This window comes from Tympanuchus pallidicinctus, unplaced genomic scaffold, assembly GCF_026119805.1.
Source record: "Tympanuchus pallidicinctus isolate F22 unplaced genomic scaffold, pur_lepc_1.0 scaffold13, whole genome shotgun sequence".
In the NCBI taxonomy this organism is placed as follows: domain Eukaryota; kingdom Metazoa; phylum Chordata; class Aves; order Galliformes; family Phasianidae; genus Tympanuchus; species Tympanuchus pallidicinctus.
The window spans coordinates 18,551,956-18,579,414 of record NW_026294648.1 but is presented as its reverse complement, the minus strand read 5'-3'; the positions used below and the strand labels follow the sequence as shown (position 1 = coordinate 18,579,414).

General features: G+C 53.6%; 2 protein-coding genes and 1 long non-coding RNA gene across 6 annotated transcripts in view; 2 read left to right on the top strand and 1 right to left on the bottom strand.

Moving 5' to 3' along the window:
- The window catches only part of OPHN1 (oligophrenin 1), a 47,227-nt gene extending 30,094 nt beyond the window's left edge, over positions 1-17,133 (bottom strand). The window contains exons 1-2 of one of the 3 annotated variants that reach the window (XM_052673528.1): positions 16,857-17,133; positions 2,395-2,490 (exon numbers count right to left, since the gene is read on the bottom strand). In XM_052673528.1, coding sequence (XP_052529488.1) covers positions 2,395-2,490; positions 16,857-17,010 — 250 coding nt within the window. In that variant the 5' untranslated portion in view covers positions 17,011-17,133. The remainder of the gene's footprint in view (positions 1-2,394; positions 2,491-16,856) is intronic. The other 2 variants (XM_052673527.1, XM_052673526.1) reach the window with 2 other exon arrangements.
- LOC128076161 (uncharacterized) lies at positions 15,407-16,517 on the top strand. 2 transcript variants are annotated; one of them, XR_008204271.1, is made up of 3 exons: positions 15,407-15,478; positions 15,693-15,822; positions 15,913-16,517. It is a non-coding gene; the product is annotated as an uncharacterized LOC128076161 (long non-coding RNA). The 2 variants fall into 2 exon arrangements; XR_008204270.1 differs by having other exon boundaries at positions 15,693-16,517.
- A 350-nt stretch (positions 17,134-17,483) lies between the features above and the next one.
- Positions 17,484-22,707, top strand: YIPF6 (Yip1 domain family member 6). Its single transcript, XM_052673536.1, has 7 exons — positions 17,484-17,609; positions 18,057-18,185; positions 19,083-19,161; positions 19,531-19,573; positions 20,528-20,653; positions 20,746-20,903; positions 21,478-22,707. The coding sequence occupies exons 1-7, from the start codon at positions 17,562-17,564 to the stop codon at positions 21,594-21,596; spliced, it is 702 nt and encodes a 233-aa protein (XP_052529496.1). The 5' UTR covers positions 17,484-17,561; the 3' UTR covers positions 21,597-22,707.
- The last annotated feature ends 4,752 nt before the right edge of the window (positions 22,708-27,459 follow it).

The following is a 27,459-nucleotide window of genomic DNA, read 5'->3' as shown; positions in this document are numbered from 1 at the left end:
CACCCCGCACTGCTGGACAGCCAGGAGACATGAGCACTGCACAGCTGGGAGAGCCGTGGGGCCCTTGCTGGGCCAGGACAAGATGTAAAAATACCCAAACAGCAGAGATTACGTTCAGCAACAAAAAGCACAAAGTCGTTGTGATGAGGAAGGAAGGGCAGCAGCTGTTGAAAAGGTTCGGGTACTGACAGCGCTCTGCAGTGTTCAACAACGAAACAAAAAGAATCTTCGGCAGCAGCATTTTTCTTGGAGTCCAACTGAAACAAAATTACTATGAGGCCTTTCCTTTAGCAAACTGAAAAAGCAAGATTTGTTCAGTCTGGTGGAAAAAAAGAGAGCAGGTGGGAACAGCAGAGCGCCTTCCAGGAAAAGGAGGGAATGAATGAATGAACCACACACAGCGAGGCACACAAAGCAATAGCTTGTGCCATAGATAAGGGACAGGATGCATTTTTGCCATATCTGCAAGCTGAGGGCTCCACATCCCCAGGCAAAACCTTTGGAAAAGCACCTGTCCTGCTGGAAGCTGCCGTGATGCTGCAGTGCAGTGAGCCAGCGTGAAATTGTGGAGTTAAAGGACTCAATCTGCAGCTGATGAGACAGACACAAAGCAGAGAAACCACAACCTCGTGATGCAGTCAGTCAGCTGGCACCATCAACACACAGCACAGCTCTCCCGACAGTCAGTGCTTTCTGAGTTCTGCTCCACGGTGAAGGATTGAGAGGTGCACACACACAGGCACTAGGAGCCAAGTGCAAGGAGCCTGAGCTAGCAAAGGAGTTAACACAGGGCGGAAAGGCCTCCAGCCATGGAGTTATAGGGAAAATGTCAGCACCTAGAAGTTTTTGCTGATGTGCATTTCTTCCCCTGCAGGAACACAGGCATGCGTGGCCTGGCTGCAGCCACACAGCGGCCCCCAAACACATCCCACAGTGTGAGTGCAGGCTCCCGTTGCAGTGCCAGCATTGCAGTCCCGACCCACAGCACTCAAAACCACTGCCTTGGGTGCATGGGTGTCAGCTGTGCCTGCCTACACGAAAAGAACAAAGAGCAGCACCAGTTGTATTTGCACACGTTCCCTGACGGGCGATAAGAGCTCAGTCATGTTTTGCTTCGTTCCCATATCTGTGATCAGAGCAGCTCCTACGCTCACACGCTGCTGTGTTCTTCAGAAGCCCGACAGCTTCTGGAGCTGCTATGGAGATGCCAACACCCTGCTCGTGTTTTGGGAACAAGAAAGACTTGCAGAGCAGCTCAGCCCTGAGCAGACGCTATAGGCTTGCAGTAAGAGGAGGCACACAGTACAGACATCTTCACACCAGGTGATACAGGCCCTCTTCCCAAAAAAAGCAAAACAAATATTTCCCAGCAAAAACAGAAAAGGGTTTTGCTGCTTTAAGCGTCTTACATCTCCTCTTCTCTCCGCTGCCCATACAGCTGCTTGCTTTAAACCTCTCTGCTCCCCCAGGGTTCTTTAGAATGCAACAGCTCTCCCTGCACTACCCAAATGTGTTTGGAAATGCAGCACCTCTATTTCCATTTGGTTTGGAAGCTGACTCACTTCCAGTAGGCTTCACCTAGCAACTTTCCATAAAGGGAATTAGATTTGAAGGGCACACCACAATCCACTTTGAACAGCTTTAAATAACACAACCAGCAGAGCAGGCTCTGCTTCCTTCCCCTTCCTGCGCCAGCTGAGACCTGACATCAGCATGTCCCACTTGCAGCTCCTTGCAGACTGACAGAAGATGCCATTATTTCAGAAATGCCCCACAGCCTCCATTGCAGTGGGAGATTTCCTACTGCCCCTGCGTGCCCCCTCCTGCCCCAGCCCCCCTAAAGCAATGCCACAGCTCAGCCAGCAGCAGAAGCACTCAGAAACACATTGTGCTTAAGGTGCTCCTTGCATTCCTTGGGTGCAGCTGGCATATGCTGGGCTGGCAGGGAGGAATCACTCTGGATTGCTAATCCTAAACCAGAAGGGTGGGGAGCAAACACCGACTGGGGACTATTTCCCATTCAACAACACTTCCAACAGGCTGATGTTACTGGCAGTCTGCAGCACAGGGCTGCCCTGTACTTGCAAGATGCCTGCAGCAGAGCTAAGCAAGAGCAGCAGCATCAGAGGACATGAAGCAAAGCACCTCATGCTCCCTCTGCACTGGAAATGTGGGTTGAGCCTCAGGACCACCAGGGGAGGGGAGTGTGTTCCCTGCAGCACACTGTGTCAGTGCTGGTTGGGCACAGTGGGACCATGGAGAGCCAGTGTGAGTGCCTGCTGGGCTGAGGAACCTGGTCCTGGCTCTGTTCAGAAACCATCAGCATAGGCAGATTCCTAAAGAAAGAGACCTTCTTAGTAAGTGAAAGCTTGCATCAAAAAGAAGAAAACTCACCAATATTAATCTCGTCATCTGTTAGGGTGTCACCAATAAAATCAAACTGAAAGGACTGCAGAGTCTGGGAGAACTTCTGTACTGCCGAGGAGTAACCTGGAAAAGGGCAAAGAGATGGCTGTGTTCTTACAGTGCTCATACAGAACCCTTAGGAAATTTACTCTGCGTGGAAAAATACAACACAGAGTGATGTGGTTAAAAACAACCCAGTGTCACCATGAATTTGCTTTTGGTTGCTTTGTGTAGAGGCAGAAATAATCACAAGGAAACGCAGGACCCAAACCAAGAGCCGCCGGGGGTCAGACAGTGCAGCAGCTGCCGGGGGAGCTCCCGGCCCCAGGCAGGGACACTTCCTGAGGTGCTGCAGCTCAGCCCCAATTATTTTTGGACTTTGCAGAGACGTTTCCAGCCAAAGGGATCCTTTGTGTCCTCGCATCCTGTGTGGCTGCTCCGCAGCTTTCTGAGTGGCTCCTTTGTTGACATGGCTCTGATTACATTGGCAGAACCACTCCACAGGGACGGGCGGCATGAATGCAGGGCAGCCCCAGCCAGGCAGCGACCTGAGGGATGGCAGCCAGAGGGACACGGCCGTGGGGATGGGGATGGCAGCCATGCATCAGTGCTGGCAGCGCGGGCTCCTTCCAACAGCAGACACCTGAGGCACAGACGGGCTGACCTCACCTTACGTACGGCCAACAGGGTGTGGACATAACGCAAAAGCAAATGAATCATTTCAGACTTTGGTTTACGGCTGTTTTCCCTAACTTTGGACTGCACAGAACCAGACCGGACCCCTCGGTGGAGGAGCACCGGAGCCAGAGCTCTGAGAAATTCAGGAAGTGACAGACGTGGAAGAGGTGAAGGAGCAGATGTCAGTGTGCAGAGAATGGCCAAAAATGACAGTTCTGCACAAACATACAAATCAGTGAGGAACTGCCCCTGCTTAAGTGTGGGCTACTATCATAGAATCACAGAATCACAGCATGGCCTGGGTTGCAAAGGACCACGATGCTCATCAGTTCCAACCCGCTGCTGTGTGCAGGTCACCAACCAGCAGCCCAGGCTGCCCAGAGCCACATCCAGCCTGGCCTTGAATGCCTGCAGGGCTGGGGCATCCACAGCCTCCTTGGGCAACCTGTGAACAGTGCTTCACCACCCTGCGTGAAAAACTTCCTCCTAATATCCAACCTAAACCTCTCCTGTAATATCTGTATTTATGGCCTGTAAGAGGAAGAGGACACAGACTGGAGGCACAGCACAGCCCCAAGTTGCTCACTGAGTTTGCTCAGAAGGGTCAGAACTTTGCCCTTCAATGGGTAGATTCAAGCCTGAATGTGGCCATTTAGCAACCAGCTGCTAGGAGAGCCTGAGAGCGTCAATGGGTGAACTCTGGCACAGAATGATGTCATTAATTTGGTGGAAAACCTCCGCAAATAATTCACTTTCAGTGCCCGCAGCACTCAGTGCATTCACATGCTGAGCCCAGAGGCTCCTATTCACTCCTTACTCAGGCAGAGCTTTGTTCCTCCCTGCTAACCATTCCTCCCTGCTAACCATTCCTCCCTGCTAACCATCCCCTCGCTGGCAGCCCATGACTGCTCCAGGACCTCCCACTGCTGCCCACACCTTGTGGATCTGTCAGCCCTAATCCTGGCCCTAACCCCAACCCCAGCCCTAACCTGGACTCAGGGACCCGCAGCACTTTTCCCTCTGGTGTCAGCCCAGCACTGTGCCCTGCTATCAGAATGTTCCTTGGCCAGCTGAGTTCCTTTATTCCTTTTTTATAGGAATGGGGTATGGCAAGAGCAGAGGATTTGAAAAAGCCAAATGCAATTTATTTAAAACCAGAAAAAAAGAAACCGTACAACTGATTTAAGTTACATTTTCCTTTCAAAAAGCAGTCTGGCCTGGAGTCTTACGTGCCAAGCTTCAAGCTGAAGCAAAGCCAGGTGGACTATAAACCACATCTCACGTTAGCTTAACGGCGAAAGAGGGCCAGAGCCCCTTAATGGGTCTGGCACCATTGGGTTTCATTTGACATAGGAATTTCTTCTCTTTTTGGAGGGATGCCCTCATCTCACTGCTGGCCCCAGCAGCGCCTCCTTGGTCCTCACCCCAACCACACCTCAGAGCCCACGGCTCCCAGCAGCTCCCAGCAGCATTAGTGGTTCCCAGCAGCTCCCAGCGACTGATCTCTTTCCTGCAGTACAGGAGCAAACCAGCACAATGCTTCAAGAACAACCACAGCCTCGGTGCCAGCTCCTGTTCTCTTCCTTTCTTTGCAGTATAGGGGTTGCTGTACAGCACCATTTACGTTCCCTAAACAAACAGTCTTGGCTTTCCATCCTCACAGAAAACTCCCCAGCATGAATCAAGGCCAGGTTGCTGCTGTGATCCATTCAGAATCCACACGGCGAAAGCCATTGCAAGAACAAGGGTGGTGGTGGCTGTCACCACATCCCCAGGGTGCACTGCCATCATAGGGAGCTGCCACCTGGGCAGGGCTCCGTGCACGAGCCTGTTTTCTGGATACAAAGGCGAGGGATGCCCAAGGAACAGCCCTTAAGGTGCCCTGGACAGAACATGACCACAGGGGCAGGGAAGCAGGAGGTGCCCAGTGCTTGCAGATGGATTCTGCAATCACACCAGGTCTAGGGTTGGGAAGGAACTGAATCAGCTGGAGGGAGAAGCAGTGCTGTTAACGTCTGGCATGGCTCTCAGAGATCACTTAATGGAAACCAGATTCCTACAGACCAACACTACTTGTCTGTACACACGTATGGAGCCTTGGCTGAACACTGATTTCTGACAAATCCTACATATACACTATAAAGACAGCACTGGGTACTCTTATAGTAAGAAAACCACTATTGCTACGATGGGAGTTTATTGGCAAATGAAAGCAGGGATGGTTCTGGCACCTGCCCCAGCTGCAGAAGTGCCTGCTGGCAGCCAGCCGCAGCAGGCGCAGCACGAGGGCCGAACCCGTGATGCACAGGGGCCCCCAGCATCTGCATTTTCCCTCATTTTCCTCCCCTCTGATGCAAACACACGGCTGCCAGGCGTGCAGCTCCTGCCCGCTCCCAGCCTTTCACACTCACAGCACAGAGCTGGAAGTGAACGCCCTGGGCTCTGCTCGGCCCCAGCAGCGAGCAGGGAGCAGAGAGGAGCAGGAGCACAGGGAGCAGAGAGGAGCAGGAGCACGGTGCTGTAATTGCAAACCAGGACAGCACATCAGAAAGCAGGCACAGCTCATCCTGTCCAACACCGGAACATCTGATGGCTTCATGTCAGCATTAAGGGCCCTGCTGGCTCAGCACAGCTTGTTTCCGTGGAAACGCAGCAAAATGAATTTGATCAGAAATCCTCTGGGACTCCCTTCCTTGCAGTGTTCAGCACACGGCGCTGGCTTTCACAACCTGTAGCCACAGTAACCTGTTCTTCTAGGAAAGATGAGGTCCAACCACTCAGCAGAGGACAGAGCTGACCAGCAGCATCTGGCAGCAGGAGGGAATGAGCACCCAGTGCAGCCCCTGCACGGACACACGCGCTGCAGAAGGTCACGTCATTATATTGATGTGTAACAAAATCACCTCCAGAGATTGCAGCTACTTAAGGATGTGCCCCGGGTCCCACAAAAGATTTCAGCAAAGAAAATGGGGTTTCTCATCCCAAACATCCATGGGATTATAGTGGTCCCCTGCTGCCAAGTGAAACGTGTCGCTGTGTTCCCAAAACCAGAATGTCAGCAGCAGCTGCTGGTGATGGCTGCAGGGGCACCAGCACCTCTGTGCTCCTGCAGGGCAGGGCTGTGCTGCCTGGTGTGAGCCAGACACGGGGTGGTCTGGGTGGGAGGGATGCACCCACATTCTTCCTCAGCTTTGGTCACTTCAGAACTCTTTCTAGTGTCCTGCAGGGAGCAGCGCAGTGGGATACGCAGAACACGAGAAACTCCTCTTCCACGAGAAAGAAAGGGCTGTAAAGCCCCACAGGGGAGAGAATGTCTCCATTGTTAGTAACTCCCACTGAATAATTCTGCAGGGAGCTGCATGATAAAGGAGTTCATCCGTCCACACTGCAGTCCAAGAGTGGAGGTTTCACAGTGTGCCCTGCTGCTCAGAGCGCTGCCTGCAGCACGGCGCGGCCAGTCGGCACAACCATGCAGGGCTGCTGCAGTCACACAGCATGCACTGACTCCACCAAATCCCCAAACATCGTCCCACCAACATACCTCAGCTCTGAAATCAATGGAGCTGCCCTGGCTGCACACAGATGTGTCATTAAAGCCGTGAGTAATCAGCCCTGACTCAGTGCCTTCAGGAACAGCGCTCTACAGCTGCCTGAGCACAAAAACATGTTGATTTTTTCAGATGAGAAAAAGAAAAATCTTCTGGATAGCCTTGTAGGCAGTTCCAAAGGCACAGAAGTGTCTTGATAGGGAAGCAGTGCCCCAGCGCTCGGAACACGAGGGAGGCTTACAGGCAGGTAATTAAAACGGCCCCTCTCCGAGCAGACAGCGCTCCTCTTCAATGCTGGCAGGTTCTCTGCAGGTGCCCTGCAGCCTTCTGGATCCATGGGAATTCACATTTCACAAAGGCCTCTCTTCAAACGCTGATTTGGGTTTTCCATTTGCCAGAAACAAATGGCCAACCTGAGCCGCAGATGAGAGACCAAACCCAGCAGAACACACACAGAGCTCCACAGCACCAAGGCTGCTCCCAGCCAGCTCCCAAGGAGCCCTCCAGCCTTCCCCAGCTTCCAGCTCTGATGTGGGCAATGGATCAGCTCAAGCAATGCAACAAAAGAAGGAACAAACCTCCTGAAACTGCAAACAAGCACAGGCTGCTCCCTGGCATGGCAGGGCACAGGTTCCTACTGCTGTCCCCACACAGAGCTGCACTGCAGCATCACTGCTGCTGCAAAGTCACTTCTGCTGCGTTGGCACCACTCACAAACTAATGCTGCTCACCACAAGCAAGGGGCAGAACTCGGCTCTGAATGCACGACCCCTGAAAGAGCAACACTTCACCTCTAACATTTTTATGGCATTTCGACCTGACCCAGAGGTCCGCAAAGCTGGAGCAATTCCTTCAGCAAAACAGGAAAAAGGCAGGAGGCGGCCGGGACAGAGCACACGGCTCACTGAAATGCAGGTTCAAAATGGTCAGCAGCCTTAGAAATCAGCAAAAACATGGAAATGTGAGTTAAGAAATGCTACAACTGCAGTTTATCTCAATCCTGTATGTCCAGATCCTTGTCCAGTATGTCAGAGGGAAAACAACCACATCTTCATTCACTTTAACCCCAAGTTTACACAAGAGTTGCATTCAGGATGAGTTCCTACAGCCCCAGAGGATCACAGGACCTGATGAGTGTCCTGCTGCCGTGTGCTCAGTGCAGTCTGCTCACTTCTCCTGCTGCTTCATCCCAACCAAGCCCACATAGCACAAAAGCCCTGGGTCAGAGCTTGGCTCCAGCACGGCCCAATGCTGAGGCAATGTGTATCTTTTATCTTTTACCTGAGTTACAGTGATGTGAAGGAAAACATTTCATGGTGCACCAAAGGGCTGCAGCCATGTTTCCTTCTCAGTGGGGTCTCCTCTACAGCCCTGCATAAATTTCAGCCTATCCACTGTCTAAACCAAAGAACCAGTAGAAGAGGAAATTATTCATACCCTCTCTGGAGTTTATTAAACTCGAGCAATGAAAGAGAGCCTTCTGAGAGCCAGAACACGTGAGGAATGCTGCCCTGCTGCTGCTCTGCAGGCACAGAGCTCGGGATGAAGGTGGGGTGGTGTTTCTACAATAAGGAGAATAGCAAATCCTGACTGTGGTGCAGGAGGGGCCGGCAGTGCCTGGGGCAGCTCCTGGCTCCTGCTGACAGCAACTGGAGCAGCTGGGCCACGTGGGCAGGTGGGAGCGGAGCGCAGTGGATGACACCGCACTACACTGCATTACACTGCTGCTGCCATCCTTTTCTGAGCCCTCCCTAACTCTGCAGACAGGGCATCACGGTGCTGAGCAGGCTCTTTGCAGGGAACGTGCTGAGCCAGGGCGAGCAGACGGTGTTTTAGGAAGGACCACCTGAAGGGAGGTGGCCCTGCGGACACCAGGGGTGCCTGCTGATGGCAGCTCTGGGCAGCACCACGCAGGACAGAGCTGGCCACCAGCGGCAGGCAGCGGGCAGCAGGAGGGTGTGCTCTGCGAGCCGCAGCTCCCTGCAGCTCCCTGCAGCTCCCCGCTGTACAGGCAGTGAGAGAACAGCGAAAACAAACACGAAAACAAGAGGCTCTTTTCCGGGGCAGAGCGCAAGCGGTCCCCACGGGGAGGTCTCATGATCAGCAGCGCTGGCGGAGCCGTCCCAGCCCAAGCTCTGTGACCAGGAGCCCGAGCCGGCCCAGCACTGCCTCCCATCACACAGCACGGCTCAGCCCTCGGTGGGACCGCAGAGCTGCTGGCAGCAGGGCCAGGCAGGAGCCCGGCTCGGTGCTGGCACAGGCCGCAGCTCTCATGTGTGGCTGCTTTCCGCCACGGCCCACGGTGCGGCAGGTCTGCAGGCTGCACCCCGCTCACCCTGCCCTCACCGTGCCGCTGCAAGCAGCCGGGCAGCGGCCACAAACAGAGTCCTGCCCCGGGACACTGGGGAACCAGCGAGGTCCCAGCAGCGACGGGGCACCTCTGAGAACTGCCTCTCTGTCCTCCCACCGCCACGCAGCACCGTTGCACCCTGCTGCAGGCGCCCCTTCGGGTGCGGTGCCGTGCAGGACGGCTGCTGCTGCAGACCTGCAGGACCTGCCTGGCAGCCTGACAGCTCAGCTGCAGGTCCTGTTTGTGGCTCCTTGTTTTCACAGCTGCGCTGTTCAGTAAGATTAATGAAATTATGCTTCTTTAAAAAGATCTAGGCTCAGCACTTTGTAATCAGTGCTGGCTGGAGGAACAGAAACTAGACAAAAACAGAGGGGGAACACAGCACAGAGCAGCTCGGAAGCTGCCATGAAGGCCTTCTATTGTCCAACTGCTTTTATCACCACTGAAGCAGCACATGACCATGACTGTACATTCACCTGTATGGAGAACTCAGTGACAAAAAGGACATCGGCTGCAAAGGGCCTTTCTGAATGTGTCCAGAAACACAAACCAGCAGGACCTGAGGGTGGCATTGCCCAGCAGAGGGATCCCGACAGCAGCGAGCGTTCTGCAGCCCAGAGTGAAACCATGGAGAACTCCACACCACCAAAAGGAGAAGTTTCCAAAGCCTTACACCTCACAATTATCAGCTGCTCCTATAGAACAAAACCTTTATTTCATGTTTAGTAATCGCTGCCTGCTGAACTTCACCAGCGGTCTCCTTTTGCATGTTCAACATCTGTAACGCAGAGCTTTACAGAGTTCATGGGACAAAGTTGGCCATTCTTTGCCTTTGAACATCAGGGCTCTCCAGGCTGCACAGAAACTTTGTAATTCTCAAGCCCAAGCGCTGAGCACAGCTCAGGGGGACAGGGCACAGCTTTTATGGTCAGACCCACGGTATGGGGACATCCATGGCACAGGACGCCCATGGCCACGGTCAGCTCATTTGTGCGGGCAGCAGCTCCTGCTGAAACCAGCCCAGACGCACAGCCTGGGGCTGGGGGCTGAGCCAGAGGGCAGCTTGGAGCTCCACTCTCCTGCGGCACAGCACGGCACAGCGCCCCGCCAGCATGCGCAGCACTGCTGAAGCCACCCACAGAAAGCTGGCAGGCAGACGAGGAAGCCACATCTGTAGTTACCAGCGTGCTACCAACAGAATTATTAACCAAAGTATTCAAAACATTTCTCAAGGAAGAAGGCAGAAAAGCTGAGTCTTCACATGGTGACTCAAGAGGAAACGCTTTAGTCAGCAGCAGCGCTGCTGCGAGCTGTGGATTTTCAGACACGTTACAAAACAGGGATAACACCCACATCCTTCCAGAGAACAGGCCAAGAAAGGCAACAGAACATGGAAGAAAAGCTGTGTGGTTGTCTCACGTGTGGCAGAAGAGCAAACGCACTTACACACATGAAAGCTCCCCAGTGCTGTGATCCTGCCCGCGTCACCACGCTCGCAGCTGATCTCAGGGCTCTCACACTGTGATCGTCCCCATTTCCCAGGAAAGCAGGTGGCTGTGTGCCTGCTGGCTGAGCTCCCTGTGCAATGGGTGCTGCTTTCCTGCATGGCACGGCACTGGGAAGTAGACTGGGGTGCAAACCCGGGCTGGGAAAAGCCCCCCCAAAATACTGTGTGTTGGCTCGCTTGAAGCAGGATGACACTGGACCACAACACGCTCCAGCACCATCTGTGCTGCAGCGCCAGGGGACGGGGAGAGGCAGGAAGAGCTGCCCGGTGCTTCCCACCCCAGACCCTCCCCAGGAGGCGCCTGCAGCCAGCAGCAAGCAGCCCTGCCCAGAGCTGCAGCGTGGGCACGAGGCCGCCCGGCTCAGCAGCAAAACAAAACCTAACAAATGCACAGCAAGGAGCTCCAGCCCAAGGGAAAGCTCTGCCTCACTCCTGGAGCACACAGATACTGTGCATGCTCCTTTTCCTTCCTGCCTGCTTCTGCAGATTAGATTTTGGTGGCAGCTTGCTTTGTTTTCTTCGTTGGTTAGCTTCTGATTAAGGCATATCTGTTTTAGATTTACACCAACTTGTGACCTCCGGTTCTGTGCACGGCGCCTAAATCCCAGGAAAATGAGCTCCTTTGCTGCCTGCTGGGGAGCCCCCTTCATCCACCTGCCTGAACGCGGCACAGGAACAGAAGTGCTCAGCAGGGAGAGCTGGCAGTGGCACGGGAGCAGCTCCGCTGTGCTGCCATACGGACACACAAAGTGCTTTGTAAGCCAAGCACTGCCTCAGCATCGCACTAGGGCTCGAGTTCCACTCCCTCAGGAAGGCAGAGGTAGGTCCCAAGGAGAAAAATGATGAGATTTCTCGGTGAGAGGAACCAGGTGTGCCAGATACCTTTACGCACATCCAGCCACATCAGCGACCCAAAGCCAAAGCACTTTCACCCCCTGCTCGCACCAGCACTGCAGCACGCCGTACAGACACACAGCATGTGCTGAGCCGTGCCTGCTGCCCCTGCTGCCATCCCACCCCACAGCAGGACGCTGCACAGAGGGGCTCAGGAGCACGCAGCTCCCTTCAAAGCTATGTGAAGGCTCTCGTTCTCTTCCTGTGCTCTTTGAGGCAGAGATGTGAATGGTCCTTGTTAGTACGTCCTCGACACCCTTAGTTTACAGAGTGTAAACTGCTGGATCGAAGAGGTGTCCCATATGTAATTTACTGTTTTTAAGCTGGTTTGCTATCTTTTCAGACAATAAAAGCTGAGAAATTAGGAGAAAAAAATTAAAGTTATCAATAGTAACTCCACACAATTCTGAAAGCCTTCTTATTAGGGCTAGGACAAGTGTTGGAAAATGATGGCTGCAATAGCCAAGCAAGGAAGGAATTCTCAGCACGTGCCAGTGGGCATCCGAGCAGCCCTGGCTGAAGAAGAGCAGCAAGGAGCAGGAAAATGTAAGCAGATAGTACTGCTGGAGGGGAGTGCTGTATTTTCCAGCAAGTCATTTTTCCCCTGCAGAAGTCCAGGAACAGCTTAACATGAACTGCTATATCGTAACTCACTCCAGGAAAGAGGGGGGAAGGTGTTCCTATGGCAGTGAGCCATCCCTGCCCCAGGGACATCCCAAGGCAGCTCCCTGCTTCAGGAACAGGCCAAAGAGAAAGCATCGGGGGCAAACAGCAGCTTTGTGCCTCAGGAGCTTCCCAGAGCCCCCTACCTCACGGGCTGTGAAAAGGCAGGGCTCTGGACACGGGACTGAAGCAGTTCACGCAGGAGCACTCGGAGCCGCCTGCTCTGACAGCAGCTCCAGACAGGCTCCCTGCAGTGCTCTGCATCCCAAACACATTCCTCGGAAGCTGCTTTTATCATTCCTGATAACGAGTCCCTGTGCTGCTGCAATGGCAAACACAGGGCAGGCAGACAGGCCAGGCTGAGCAGAGCCGGCCCACGCTCCCAGCACCTGCCCAGCCCCGCAGGTCTGCTCCTGCACAGCTCCGTGCACAGCTCTGAGCGCTGCCCGAGCGCTGGTTGGGTGGAAGGTCATTAGAGCCAGGGAACTTTGCTAGGTCGTGGCTGGACTCGATGATCCTTAAGGTCTTTTCCAACCTGAGTGGCTCTATGATTCTGAGCACAGGGAAGTGCGAGGATACAAGCAGAGGAGAGGAGAACAGAGCCGTGTTTAAGCAGCACAACGATCCTGGGTGCACAGCAGCTCTTCACACACACCTGACCAGTGAACGATTTACACAAACCCTGCTTGGCTTCCAGGTTCCCCACGGGCAGCTGAAGGAACGGCTTTCTGTGAGACTTGGGGCTCACATCCCCACATGGATCAGCTCTGTGCCCCCCCGTGGAACACTGCATCCCCACGGAGGGGCTCTGTGAACACACACAGAGGGGTTCCGTGCACATCCATTAAGGCAGCATTGGCTCATGCTCTGTGCAGAGCATCTCACTGCCAGCACCTCGGCGCCCAGCACAGAGCTCACGTCAGCCCACACAGCTCCAGCACTCCAAGTGCCAGCAGCCGAGGGGCACGCCGGGCATGGAGCGCCTTCCTCTTCCTCCCTTCTGCAGGGGAGCTTCAGCCTTGCTCACACATAGAGAAAAAACAGTGTCTGGATCTAAGACACCGTGCCAACAGCCAGAAATCTCGCTCAAGGGGTTCGAGCCTTTGTCTACAGACTTCACATGAAATAGCACATGGGGCTCTGCAGGAATCAGACAGGCACTCCAGGATTGCTTTAATCTCATTACAGTATTTCACATTCTTGACACACTGCTTTCTGTACTCAGAAGCACTGAATCCTCAAGCACTGTCCCTTATGGCAGCACATGGATCTGTTGAGAGCTCTGACAGCCCTGCACTTCTGGTGGCACAGAGCTCCATGCCAAGCAGTGCTGCTGGGCTGCTGCATGGCACCGATGGATGTGAGCAGCTGCTTTGTGGAGACAAACACCTGTCTGCTCTCTTCTGGTACAAATCACTTTGCAGGCACAGACACCTCTGTGCGTTCCTGCATAGCGCTGTCTTTCCAGGATGAAATGCTCACATTGCCTGGAGAAGCTGCTTAACTGGCATGCAAATTCAGAAGCAATTTGCAAAACTACGCACTGTGCAGAAATGGATTTCAAAAGCATGTATGCAACATCTGCATGAGATCTCAAAGCTCTTCAGCTTCAAAAGCCAGCTCAGACCTTTGTAACGCTCGCAATTAATAAAAACAGCCTCAACTTGACATTTATCAAACTCCACCTGATATGCAATCGCACAAGAAGATCAAAGACCAGGAGAGACGGATGCTTCTGCATAAACAACAACACACACAGAAGAAAGCTGCAAGCCCCGCCAAGACAACAACAAAAAGTAAGACGAGGCAGCATACCGAGCTGCAGAAAGAAAATGATGTGAATGATGTATTGCTAGGACAACAAGGCTGCCTCGCTGAGTGCTGCCTGACGCACAGCTTGTGTCAGGCACTGCCACTGCAAGGAAGAGATGAGCACGGCACTGCAGAGCCGCCCTGCACACGTGGTTCTCTGCCTTTCACATCTGCGTGGTGAGCGCTGCACCTTGAACAGCAGCACGGCACTCCCAGGGAGGAGAAACACCGGCAGTGCACCCGGAGCTCCTCGTCCTTCCGCCTGCCTGCAGCTCGGGGCAGCCCTGCAGCTCGGGGGGCCGTGGCTGCAGCAGTGCAGGGCATCCCAGTGCGTGCTGCAGTGTGAGGGCAGCGCGTGGGACTGAAACCGTCACTCGGCACTTCCAGCAGCTCTGAGCACTTCTGGCACAAATAGGGAAAGATACGGCCAACTCTGCAACAAAAATATCTCTTATTTTGTCTCAAAGTAACTTCTTTGCTATCTTTGAAGTCTAAGATCATCACAATTGCCCAATATTTTGCTTTGCTTTAGTCCTACTTCTTGCTTGGCACCACCTTCTGCTTTGCCATCTCAGTGTGTCCCGTGTACAGACAACTCCCTCTTTTTTCCGGTTGACAAAGAAGCACAGCAGCAGCAACACAGCAGTGGGACCAGCACAGGAACAGACAGTGGGACCCGAGGCTGTAGGTGCTCAGGAGGGTTTCACACACTGTATTTCAATGAGTAACATGTCAGTGATGGATGGGGGAAAATGCCGACACGCTCAGTTCTCCTGTACCCATGAAAGGCTGGGGCTCAATGCATTGACCACCAGGCTCACATCACTGCCCCCAGCCCCTCGTGTCACACCTCGCCTGCCCTGCAGCAGGACAGGGACGTGAGCACCAGCCGTGGGGAGCTCTGTTACAGCTGTGCACCCAGCACCAGCACATCCCTGCCGGAGGCATTTAACCCAGCACGTTCAGTCCTGTTGTGAACAGTCCAAAAACCCTCAGTGGAGGTCACTGAAACAGCACTTTTCAGACACTGGAGGCCCAGCCGCTGCTGCTACCACATTAAAGTTGGTGCCAGGCAGGATTCTCATGTTCAGATTCTGTCAGAACACACTTAAGATCTCCATGCAACTTCAGCTTGCCAGACACTTCTGCAAGGAGAGGACGTGTGCACCAGGTACTGACAGCCCAAAGCAGCAGCCCGTAAATCAGGGTTCTGCAGATCCTTACGCAGACTCACACTCACTTGTTTTTCCTATGACTCGGCAAATGGAAAACAAAAGACAGCTCTGGGCAGTTCCAGGGCTTGGGTCTACATGCAGACTGCTGGCAGCAGCTCACACGTGCACAGCAGGCCCAGCGTGCCTTTCTCTCCATACACCATGTGGATGCTGCCATGTTGTATGGAAACCATTGAGTGCCAGCCTGCACCACTGATTGAACACCTGGGGAAAGGACCGGTCAGCCCTGGGAGCGCAGGTGAAGGCAGTTCAGCTGTGTGATTGGGAGGGGTGACTGCACCTCTCTCAGACCCCATTTAAGGGCTGAGTGCCCCTGGGGAAGGGCTTCTGGTTGGAAATCCCTTCCTTGTGGAGTTTTCCTGTCAGCTGAGATCTTCAGAGACAGGTGAGCACTTTCCTTTTCTCTTTGTCACACCTTCCCATTGCGCTGGTCCTTTTGTCATTGCACCTCCTGTGTCACCACGTCGCTGTTAATCTGGTTGTTACACGTGTGTAACGCACAGGTGCAGCCCCAGGTCCCACAGCACCCCTCCTCACAAGTCCCCTCCCACCCTTCCCTCAGCTCCACCCTCACCACCACTTTCTTCTTTACGTTTCAGTGTCAGTTGTCAACTACAGACAGGAGAACCTGTTACCTTTCACTGTAAACATTAACTGTAAGACTGGTGACTGCTAACAACCCTTCCCACACAAAACCTAAACGGCTCAGAGCCTTTAGAGAGCAGACAGGTCTGACGAGAACAACCGGGTTTTGATTTGCTGTTGTTTCTTTTGTTGTTTTTTCCTGATCTGAGCAGGGATCTTTGGTTTCCTCTGCAGGACACCAGCATCCCACCAAACCTTGACGCTGGTGTTTGGGCCACGCCAGCCTTTGTTACAGCTGTTTTCCAGATGGGCACACACAGGCTATGCCAGACACAGCCCCAGTAACGCAGAGCCCTGAGCTGCTCTAAACAAAAGGGTGGCTGCTAAACCTGCTAACACAAACTAAAACCAAGCAGACAAGGAGCGCAGCACACACACACACACACACACACACACCCTGCACTGCAGGTTCTCCTCTCTCCCCTTGGCCTGATGCACGCACAGCACTAACAGCAGCGTCTCGGGCTCTATTTTAAGCTTCTATAGTAACAGATGAGATGCGAGGGACAGCACTGGGAAAGTACATGCATTGGTGCCAGAGGGAAAAGCGGGGACAAAAGGCAGTAGGTGTGGGGCTGGGACACAGTAGACCCCCTCTGGGGATCAGAGGGCCTCAGTGCTCCTGAATGAGCAGCTCCCTTAGAGCCGGCACTGAAGTCTATGTGTGCTCAGATACCACTCTCATCGTTATTCAGAAAGAAACAAAATAATACATGCACAAAGAGAGGAACTGTGTGCTGAGCTCTCCCAGTTCTGCGACGCTCTGATGCCGTGACTGCGGAGGCTGGCCGTGCCGGTGGGGCCCCGTTCAGGAACCTGCGTGCTCCATCTATGAAGGACACGGAGCGCCTTCACCGAGCGCAGCTCCGCCGTCCTTAAGCGAGGCGGTGCGGGAGCTCAGCAGCCCTGCGTGGGCACCGGCACACAACAGGCACAGCTCTCCTAAAGGCACTGCGGGAAACACACGCTCCAGAAGCAGCGAGGTGCAATTATATTCCAGAAAAAGCATTCCTATTTAGAGAGCGTTGGAAATAGAGAAAAACCGGTCGTAGTTCTATTGTTCCCTATTGCATCCCGGTCGCAGCGCGGAGCCGCGGGGCAGCAGAGCCGGGACTCACTGCGGATGGCGGCGATCAGCGCGTTGCCGTCCTTGATCACGTCCTTGATGAACTTGTTGGTGCGCTCCAGCTCCTGCTCGTAGCATTTCAGCCGCTCTCTGAAGTCGGGGCTGTCCAGGTAGCAGTCGCTGAACTCCAGCGGCGGGTGCCCCATGGCTGCGCCGGCACGGCCGGGATGGAGCCGCGGGAGGGGCGGCAGCGGACGGGCTGCGGCACCCTGCGGCACCCTACGGCACCCTGCCCCCGCCGCGGGGGCCCCGCTCCCCGGCCATGCCCTGCCCCGGCCCCGCCCGGCCCTGCCCCGCCCCGCTCCCCGGCCGCCCCGCCGGCTCCCCGCAGCGCAGCGCGACCCCCGCTTCCGGGCGGGGCGCGGCGCTGGGGGTGCAGTTCCGGGGGCGCGGGGCTGAGGCACGGCCGGGGGTGGGCGCCGCGCCGCCCCGCAGTGAGGAGCGATTCCCGGCGCTCGCCGACGCCCCCGCACGGAGCCGCCCGCTGCGGGGCCCGAGGGCTGCGCGGCCGCTCCCGGTGCCGCCGCCGCCCCCCGCCCCGGCCCCGACCCTCCGCGCGTGGCACCGGCGCCCCCTGCCGGCCGGGAGGCGCGACGGGCACAGCCTCGTTACCACGGACGCTCCGGCGGCGCGCGACGCTGAGGTGCAGCGCGCGGTGATGACGTAATCGCGGCGCCACGTCGGCTCTGCGGCCAAGATGGCGGCGGCAGAAGGCGGCGGAGCGGCGGCGGCAGCCGAGCCTCTGGTGAGCGCGGTGCGGAGCTGCGGGCTGTGCTGACAGCGGGCGGGTTCGGCGGACGGACGGCGGGGCTTCTGTCCCGCTCTGAAGCGGCTGCGGGCCGGGCTGCGTGCGGTGCTGGCTGCCGTGGGCTCTGCCGGGCCGGAGCGCGGCCCTGTGCGCTGTGCTCGGAGCCGCGCTGTGCGGCTGAACGGGGATCGGCGTCCGTCAGTCACCGCCGGCTGCGCGGGGAAGAAAAGGCGGGGAATGGAGATGCTGGGGAGAACCGAAATGCTTTGTTTGCGTGCAGCTGCTCCCCCGGAGCGTCATGGCAGGCCGTGAGCTGCTCGCTCAGGCGGCGCTGGGTGCTGCCCTCAGCTCCGAGCGGCGGCTCCCACCCGCTGCCGTTGATAAAGCGCCAGCTGTGAGCTGCTCCGCGTTTCCTTCACTCTGAGGGTTTCACCATCCGTTCAGTTTGCAGGCCTGGCAGATGTGTCCATATCTGAGGACATCCCGGTGGAAGGGGAGATCACGGTTCCCGTGGGGTCCCATTCCCCAGAGGAAGATTTCTCCACGCTGGATGAACCCGTCAGGGACACCATTGTGAGTCTGTGTTCCCTGCTCCTGTCTGTGATAAAATGGGTTTTGCTGAGCTCTCTGGCCAACTGCTACGCGAAACCTGCCTTCTTTGTGTGCCTTTACTCAGCTTGTACATATAAATAAGGGTTCTGGGGGGTTGTGGATAGTTGTTGTTGTTGTTGTTTTTCCCATATAATTGTTTATGTAAAATGTGTGCAAATATGTATGAGTCACAAATAGTTGAATTATGGCCTCAATGTTTCTCCCATCTGAAAACCTTTGTATACGTGAAAGCATATGGAACTTGGGAGAAGACTATCCCAATAAATAGGACTTTTAGTTAATTTTCTTCTCTTAGAGGAGTGTAGCAGAAATGCTCAGTCACAGCCTGAAGCCGTGATGGAGCACCTGGTGGGAAGGCAGGGCCAGCCCAGGGGAGCTCAGGTGCATGCAGCACAGCTGAGGGATAGAAGGTATGGAGCCAGGATCCATCCCTTCCCAGCCCTCATTTAAGGGTTGGCAGTGGAGGTGAGGGCGTCTCACTGGGGATTCCTGCCTACCCGAGCCCTGCCAAAGGTAAGCAGCTGTTTTCCTTCACTTCTGTATCCATTGCAGCTGCATTTGGGCTCATTCTCACTTACTGTTGCCAAAGACTTTGCCACCCTGCTATTATCATCCCATTATAGCGTTACAAGGAGCAAACAAATTATTTGTCTTTATTGGGTATTCCTAGGTGTGCAGTACTGTTGTGTTCTTAAGCAGCGTACAAAGCATAGCATTGTTTGTGCAAAGTCTGCTGCCAGAATATTTTGGTTGGGTGCTGTTCTGAGTTACTATGAATACTGCCTTACTTCTTGTCTTGTCCTTCTGCTTTCTGCTGAGGTCTGTAACTTTCATATAAAAATTACTTCTTTGTTTCAGCTGAGAGATCTGAAGGCTGTTGGGAAGAAATTTGTCCACGTCATGTATCCAAGGAAGAGCAGCGCGCTCCTCAGGGACTGTAAGTGTGAGATGTCAGACGTGTGCTTTGTGTGTGTGTGGGAAGGGGGGTTCTGTGGGACGGGGACTCAGAAGTGTGTGCTCTGTGTTCTCTCTGTTCTCATAGAGTGCAGAATAGCAGAGGTGAAAAACCTGAGGGTCAGCAATGCTGTTGTAAAGTAGCACACGTGGGAGAAGTGTAGAACAATTGGCTTTTGTGGAAAGCAGGCTTTCCAGAAGTGACATATGGAATATGGCTGAAGATGCTAAATAGTGAAATTGTGAGGAGGTATAATGGGAATGATGCCATAGCAATTGGAAAAGGGTGCTTAATTACTCATGTAAAAATATCATTGTATCGTATTTGTGATTTATTTTTCCTTACCTCCAGGGGATCTTTGGGGGCCTTTGGTGCTTTGTGTCTCACTTGCTCTGTAAGTACTTACTGTGTGTGGATTTACTTGTATTTGTTCTAGTATGAAGATTTAGTATGTTTCAGTATGAGTGTTGGGAGTGTGAGAACCTCGGGATTTCTTTTTCCATGTGTCAGATGATGCTCTTTGCTCCTCCAGTCTTCTACAAACGCTGCCGATTTAGACTTGCACCTTTTTGACATTTGTAGCCCCTTAGGAGCTCCCTGTCATGGAAGGATCTTGCTGAGAAGATCCTGATTTGCATTGTTCTTGATTTTAATGCATCTGGCTGACTGCTTTGACCCTAATCTGCAGGTCACAGCTTGTGTTTAAGAGCAGTCGTGTGTGTCCTGTGTGTCCTGTGGAGAGAACTGATGGAAATGAGGGCTGTTGTAATAACTTGTCGCTGGGAGGTGACTGTGGCTCTCAGGAGTGTTTTGGTGCTCCATTAAATTGCACATGTCTGGGGTAAGGTAGATCCTTTGACATCTGCCACCTGGGTAAAGACCTGCAGAGCTCAGCATCCAGAGGGCATTTAGTAAAATCCTTTATCAGAAATGTACCATGTGAATTGAACCTTCAGGTCTGTACGTGCTGACTTTTCCAGGTGCTGTGTTGCATTGCTTGCATCCTGTTCTTGCTGAGAGCTTTCCTTAAGGCATAACTCTTTTCTCAAGCCTGTTCTGAGAGGCTGCCAAACTTCTCATGTTCGTTTTCTTGGCTTTTATCTGTGATTTTCTCTGATGTGCTTACACGGTCCTGAAAACAAGTATGTGAATGGCTGAAGTGCCTTCAGTCGGGCAGCAATCATTTTCTTTTCCTGTGCAAAATTGAGGATATCAAAAATAAAAATAATTACAGTCTACAGTCTTACTAGGAATCAGCATCTCCAGTTTCCTATTGTCATCTGTTCTAAGTTTGCAAAAGCTCAGTCATCAATTGCAGTTGACTCCTTGTATCTGTTGTCTACAACAGGATGCTGCAGGGGGGATCAGCAGACAGCAAGGAGGACGGAGGGCCCCAGTTTGCTGAGGTCTTCGTCATCATCTGGTTTGGTGCCGTTGTCATCACACTAAACTCAAAGCTCCTGGGAGGAACTATGTGAGTGCTGTCTTGTAGCAACAGTTGCAGTGCTTCAGGTATGAAGTCTGAAGGGGTGCTGTGCTCTAACTGTTTCCCTCCCTCCTTTGTAGATCTTTTTTTCAGAGCCTGTGTGTTCTGGGTTACTGCGTCCTGCCCCTGACGGTGGCGATGCTGGTGTGCAGGCTGGTGCTGCTGGCAGGCTCTGGCACTGTCAGCTTCATCATACGCCTGATTGTAGTGATTGCTATGTTTGCCTGGTCCACGTTAGGTAAGTTCCTGTGAGTGCCAGCACTGCTGTGTGCTGAGTGCTGATCTTAAAGGAGTGGCTCTGTTTGCATTCTGCCGAATGAAGCCAAAGGTTTTCCGTAGTTTCAGGTGTTTGCTAGGCTGCTGCAGTACTGCAGAAATAGTTCTTCCAATCCTTCTGTTGGCAGAGATTCAGCCTTTGATTGCACTCCTGGTGATTTTCATGGTCGCATACAAACTGCCATTGGAGGGAGGACAGTAACTAATACTGAACTTTGTGTGAAGTGCTGCGTGTTTCATTCCATCAGTTCTGTTATAAAGAGCTGTTAAAGAACATTCATCTCATACAGGTGTTTGAATTATTTCCCTTGTTCTTAATCTGTTAGGCTGAATCTCATACAGAATGCTAATCAGCACCTGTTCTTCTACGTGATAGAGCTTTGATTTGCAGTCGGAGGCCATTGTTACGGAGCTACGCTTTGCTTTGTTTTCTGTCCTTCCACTTCATCCTCATCAAGCTCTCCAAGCTTAACAGCTGCAGTGTTGATGTTTCAGTTCTGTGCTGTTTCAGGTGTTTTTCTTTCCCTCTGCCCCAGCATCCACAGCCTTCCTGGCTGACAGCCAGCCTCCGCACCGCAAGGCGCTGGCCGTGTACCCCATCTTCCTCTTCTACTTCGTCATCAGTTGGATGATTCTCACCTTCACACCCCAGTGACGTCCGGTCAGAGGAGACAGTGTGACACAGCCTGAAGTCTTGCACGGACGCTGCAGTTGATGTCGGCTTTGTCTCTTGTTAATTTGTCTATGGAGGTGGTCTAACGAGGCTGCTTGTGGGATAAAGCCAAGAACTGCAAGACTGGTCGCGTGTTCTTGAGAGAGATGGAAGTCTGGCTACTGAGTTTTTTTTGTTTAATTAGCCCTGCTCTTTAGTTGTGTTGAATAAGAAATGCACACTGTGACAGGGAATATTCTGCCTGAGGAACAGAGGGAGAGGTCTTGGGACTTCAGGAGCCTGATGGTGAAGTTACAGGATCGCACTGCCTGGCAGGGTTCTTGCTCACGCTTGGATTCTTGCTCAGGACAACATGCCTTACATTACTGTTATGTGTTGGGTGGGTAAGGAGGAATTTGACTACTGTCCTTTTTTGTTCACTTACAGAGCGGTGAAATGTATATAAAATGCATCACAAGACTGCAAGCTTTCACTTCGAAATCAGATCTCAGCAAAAAATAAGTCGGGTCCAGTTTGCTGTTAACTAGAGCTGGGCAGAAGGGGACTGACTGCCTTTGCTCCTGTTAACGTTCTCTGTATTTATTATCTGCCCTCTTCAGCACCAAGAAGTGTGTTTTAGCCAAATGTTTCCAACTCTGTGGCAATGCTGACTAATCCACACATCCAGTGAGGGGGGGCTTAAGTAGATAATTATCAATCTTCTTGTGTTCCTCGAGATTAAGAAGTCCTGGGAAAACAGTGAAGGCTGCTTTGCAGCAGGGCCCTGCCTGATACTCTGTATCCATTAGAGGTGGAAGTAGAAGCTCTGGGAGTACAGAATGTATCTCTGAAAGATGATTGAGACGTTGAGAGTTGAAGTGTTTTGATGGTAAGACAGCAAACCAGGTGTGGGTCTGAAAGTTTTAGAGTGGGTTGGCTGGAGGAAGGAAAATAAATCTAGTGGAGGTGGTGGCTGTTACGAAGCAGGACACAAATTCTGATCCAGGTTGCTTGTATGTGACATTCATTTGTTTACATGGTTGGTGTTTCCACATAAATGCAAGCAGATCTGCGTATTGTTCCTTTGTACCTAGAATGAAATGTGAGAAACTTTTCTATATTTTCTTTCTCAACACTTTTTATAAAAGGAGGGGGGGAGTTTTCTTCTCCAGTAGGACGTCTCCTGCCTGGAGAGCCCTGTGCAAACGCCTGTCATTTGTAGTTCAGCTTAGGGCTTGGCTGAGGGCTGGCACGTTGTTGCTGAAGATTGTACAGAAGTTCTTGGTGTTGCCTGCTGTTCTCTGTAAGGAGGCCGAGGGGGAGCTCTGGGGGTGGAAGAGCTGCTGTGAAAATGTCTTTATTTTTTTTTGTCTGAAAATGGGCTTTGGATTTTCTTTCTTCTGTACCAATGCAGGTGGACCCAAAGCTGATGTAAGCGGGTCCTGTTAAAGTGTAAATACACCTGATTTGTATTTATGGAGAAGACTGCCCTTTTCTGCTACAAACACTGCAAATGCTTGGTAATTGGGGTGGAATTGCTGAACGTGCTGAGCAGCGTGATGTTGCACTTTGAGAGGGTGGAGAAGAGGAAAGGAAGAAATCAGGTGCCTGTGGGAGCTCTGGGCTGTTGCAGAGCAGGAGGCAGCGGGCGCCTGGGGCTGAGAGCAGCTGTGCTGCAGGAGGAGCTGTGATGTTTCCTATGCTTGGGTGTCAAATGAGGATGGGCATTCTTTTAAACGACCATTAAATTATTGCTGTTAAGGGATGTGATTTTTTTCTTTAAAGGGTGCTGCTTTCCTTTCACTGAAACGTTGGTTGAGGTTTCCAAAGTTGAAAAGGAGTATTCAAGGAAGGAGAAAGGCACTGAAGCTACTCAAGTTGGATTCTTTGAGGAAAAACTCCCATTTCAGCACAGGAATTTACCTGCGCTTTAGAGAAATCCTTGGAATTCTGTCTCTGTGGTATTTAGTGTCCAGCCTTGTGAATTAATATGGTGTTATGTCAGAAAGAAAAGCAGGGCTCTTTTTGAAAAGAAGGGAAATTATTTAGAGAGGAATTAAACAAAATCCCAGCTTCTTCCTTATTTGTTTTTGACTTAGGTAGAAGTCTGGCGGTGGCTTGTTCTGTAGCACGGGGCTCTTGGCTCAGCCAAGGGAGTTATTTTCATATTAACTAGATTTACTTTTCAGCTGATCACTGCAGACTTCAGAAGTGTTGTAAACCTGAAAGAACGAGCAGAGAGACTGGTGATGGGGTGGAGGTTTGCTCTCTAACTCGTAGTCCTTCAGTGTGGAAACCATCACCTGGGGCCGTGAAAGCAGGGCGAGCAGTGCTGAAGAGTTGCTGTAGAGCTGCAGGGGGCAGGGAGCTGTAGAGCTTCCTGAGCTTCGTGTCTCCAGTTGAATAAATGATAGCTCAAGTTTGGTGTTTTTCAGTCATTATTTCAGCAGAAGGGGGGGCGCTCTCAGCCAGGAGCCCTGGCTGCTGCAGCTCCCTGTCACACGGAGCTGACTTTGCTTCTCAGCTTTCTGCTGAGCGAGGGGCTTGTAAATAATTTGCCTGCTACAATGTTGTAATCACTTCTGGAGGAGCTCCGCTGAGGGGGGCTGGCCCTTCATCTTAAGGAAGACAATCCTGAGGACCTTGGCCCTTGTGAGCACAGCTGCTAGGGAGGGCAAAGTGCAAGCACTGAGCTCCAGTGCAGCGAGCAGGACTGGTAATTGACTGGGGGTACGTGTCCTGTGTGACTGCACAAAACTGAGAAGCCACAGCTGTAATTTGTGCTCTTCAGCCACTGCTTGTGTGGAAGCAGCTCGCCCCGAGCCGGCAGGTGCTTCCCAGGGCAAAGCGTGGAGAGGCGCCGCAGCTCGAGCGAAGCGTTTCGGATACAGACAAGTGATGTCCCCGCAGCCCGAAATGGGGGCCGGTGCGGCAGCCCTTGGGCTGCAGGGGAGAGGTTCTGTGCCATCCTCGGTGCAGCCCCGCGCTTGGGCACGGCTGTGTCTGCGGCTCCATGGCCCGCGTGGGGCGGTGTGAGTTGTGCTCCTCGTGCTCCCGGTGTTTTGGCTGCAGAGTCGCTCGCAGCTGGCGGCAGCGCATCGCGCTTCCTTTGCGGCCCGGAGGTGCGGGGTCCTTTCCCTGCTGCTGTGCTGCCCTTCCCTCCCTGCACGAGGAGCGGTGCTGCTGCTGCTGTCGCGCTGTGCCAGGAGGGGTCCGCACTGAGCGCGTGGGCTCTGCAGGGAGAGGGAGTTCGAAGGGAACCGATGGTTTCCCGTGCGCGGTGCTCTCGGTTCTTTCTGCATCTTATTCTGGCACGTTGGATTGCTGTCTCAGAATTCATGCCATGCACTTATTTATAATCTCCCTCTCCTTGTAACAGTCCTCGTTCAGGGAAACGAATGCAGCCGGGCTGTGGCTGCTGCCACTTCATCAGCACTCCAGCATCCCCGTAGCAACGGCTGCTCTGCACAAGGCTGTGCTGCGCCCTGTGGGTTGGGGCACCTGCCTTGGCAGGGCTCTGAGGCTGCAATCGGGTGGGAAAGAGGTGCAGCTCTTTGCACATTCTCTTCCTCCCCTATTCTGCCCCGGGCCTCCACGCTGCAGCAGAGGGCAGTGCCCCAGCCCAGCTCAGTGGCAGCGTGGGTCTGAGGGCAGCGCATTCCTGCAGCCATGCGGGCTGAGGGAGGGAAGGAATGTGCTGTTCATAACGATGTTTTGTGCGTGAGTGTTTGTCTGAAGCTTCCATTGGGTTTTTGTGGTGTCCCCAAAAATTGTGGCAGTGCTTGGCTGCTCTCAGCCCTGCGAACGCCCCTCTGTGCTGCTGGGCACACCTGGCTGCTCGCTGCCCCAGTGTGATCAGTGCCTGCCCTGTCTGTGCCATCAGTGGCTCAAAAAGGGCCTGGGGAGGAGCACAGCAGCATTCCCCCAGCGCAGCACCCAGCCCTTGGCACGCTGTGGGGTACAGTTGTGCTGTGCATGGGCACAGCCATGGGTACCATGGTCCTCACGTCGTGGGAGCCTCCAGGGCCCACAGTAGCTGTGTTGTGAACCCATTGCATGGGGCTGAATGTGGAAGGACTGAATGTGGGAGGCCATCTCACAGTGCTGGGAGGAATGCTGCACCTGGCAGGCGTTTCTCAGCTGTCTGCATGAACCCAAACTGGGCCAGAAGTACAGCATGGCTCCACTCAGCAAGCAGCTGCCACCGTGGCCATGTGCTACACGTGGGTGAGGCAAAGCTCGCTTACTGTGTGGCATGGAGCCAGGAGGGCCCCAAAGACAAACGTGTCCCTGTTCCTGCTGCGTTCCCAGTTAGCTGCTGGGTTGCTTTTGGTGCTGGAGGCTGTAGGCAGAGCACAGAGCGCAGGTGGTGCAGCCTGGCTGTGAGCAGTGAGGGCTGTGGCTGCTGCTGTGTGTTTGCTGTACGTGCTCTCAGCGTGCTGCTGCTAATCACCACCCCAGCAGCACCTCAGGCCGGGTGGTCACTGCTCTGCTTCAGGAAGGTTAATGTCACAGCAGCACAGTGACATTCCTGCCTGCAGCAGGGGGGTTGGAGCTTGTGATCCTTGAAGTCCCTTCCAACCCAAGCCATTCTGTGATTCCTGTGAGGAAGTGGAACCTGCTGGTCAGTGTTCTGCTGATGCTGCTTTTTCCACGTACAGATGCTGCCTGTGTGCATTGTGGGCCCTTCTCCTGCCGGGACCTGCTGCAGTCTGGATGGTTCCTGGCCAATTGCTGCTCTGTTTCTGATGAAATGAGGCTGGAGAATGGGCCGGATTACGCACTGACACACCAACACCGCTGGGAGGTCTTCCAGCAGGGTCATCTCCAATTCAGCAGATGTAGGAGCTTTGCAACTCTGTGTCAATCGGTCCTCTGAATGTTTATTTGGCTGTGGTGTATATACTGAACCGAGTGTCGTAAGCATCAGCCAAGGTGTTCAGCACTCACAGGTGTCTCCTTTGCTGGAAACGCACAGACCCCAGGCAGCTCTGGGGATCCTGAGAGCAGCAGGGTGATGCTCTGTGCCCAGCCTGGCGCAGGGCTGCTGCTTTGCCCTGCTGGCTGTGGCGGTGCTGCAGGCTGGGGACAGCCAGCTATGGAACCTGAGCTGCAGGGAAGGGCATTCCCTTTCATTCTGGTCACAGCACGTGCCCCTGTGCTGTATTAATAACTCACCCAGTGTTCCTTAAAGCAGGAGCAGCAGCCGCCCTGTTGAAAATAACTCGCCTTCATCACACTCACCATCACCCAGTGGTGCTTTTATTTGTGCGTGTCTGTGGCAGGGCTGCTGTGTTGGATGTCATTTATAAGCCGGGCTGGATGTGCTCACATATATAATGGCTCCCATACTGTTCTGCATTGCTCATCATTGCACAGTTGGGCTCTTGGTTCGGGGCCGTCCCATCCCCAGCACTTTGCCCCAGGAGCAGCAGGGCTCAGCACGGGGCTGAAGCTGCTGTCAGAGGGTGCAAGCACTGCTGTGCAGCAGGAGATGCTGTGGGCAGCACCACGTCCCCTTCTGGCACGGCCTCTGCAGCCCTCTGGCACTTGCCTATCAATTCAGCATCATTAAAATAAAAGAGCTACTCTTCCCACTATGCCAACAGGGCAAATGCCTGCTCTGTGAGCGGCTGCTCTCCTCCTGAACTCTGCCTGCACGTAGCTTAAAGTGGAAAATCACTGCGTGGCAATGACTTCCCAGCTGCTCGCGTCCCACTCCCACCTCCTGATGCCCCATGAGCAGCAACTGGAGCTCCTGCTGCCATTAAGCTCTGCTGGGAGCTGCCGGCCCACAGCATTGCCAGAGGGCTCCCGAGCAAAGCAGTGGCGATAACTGCTCACTGGTGGGATGTGAACAGCCCCT

Excerpts from the sequence above, each read along its gene's own strand:
- YIPF6 (XM_052673536.1), top strand. The coding sequence starts at position 17,562 with ATGGCGGCGGCAGAAGGCGGCGGAGCGGCGGCGGCAGCCGAGCCTCTG. Across the intron at positions 18,186-19,082 it reads AACCCGTCAGGGACACCATT|CTGAGAGATCTGAAGGCTGT; the intron begins GTGAGTCTGTGT and ends TCTTTGTTTCAG. Across the intron at positions 20,654-20,745 it reads AAGCTCCTGGGAGGAACTAT|ATCTTTTTTTCAGAGCCTGT; the intron begins GTGAGTGCTGTC and ends CCTCCTTTGTAG.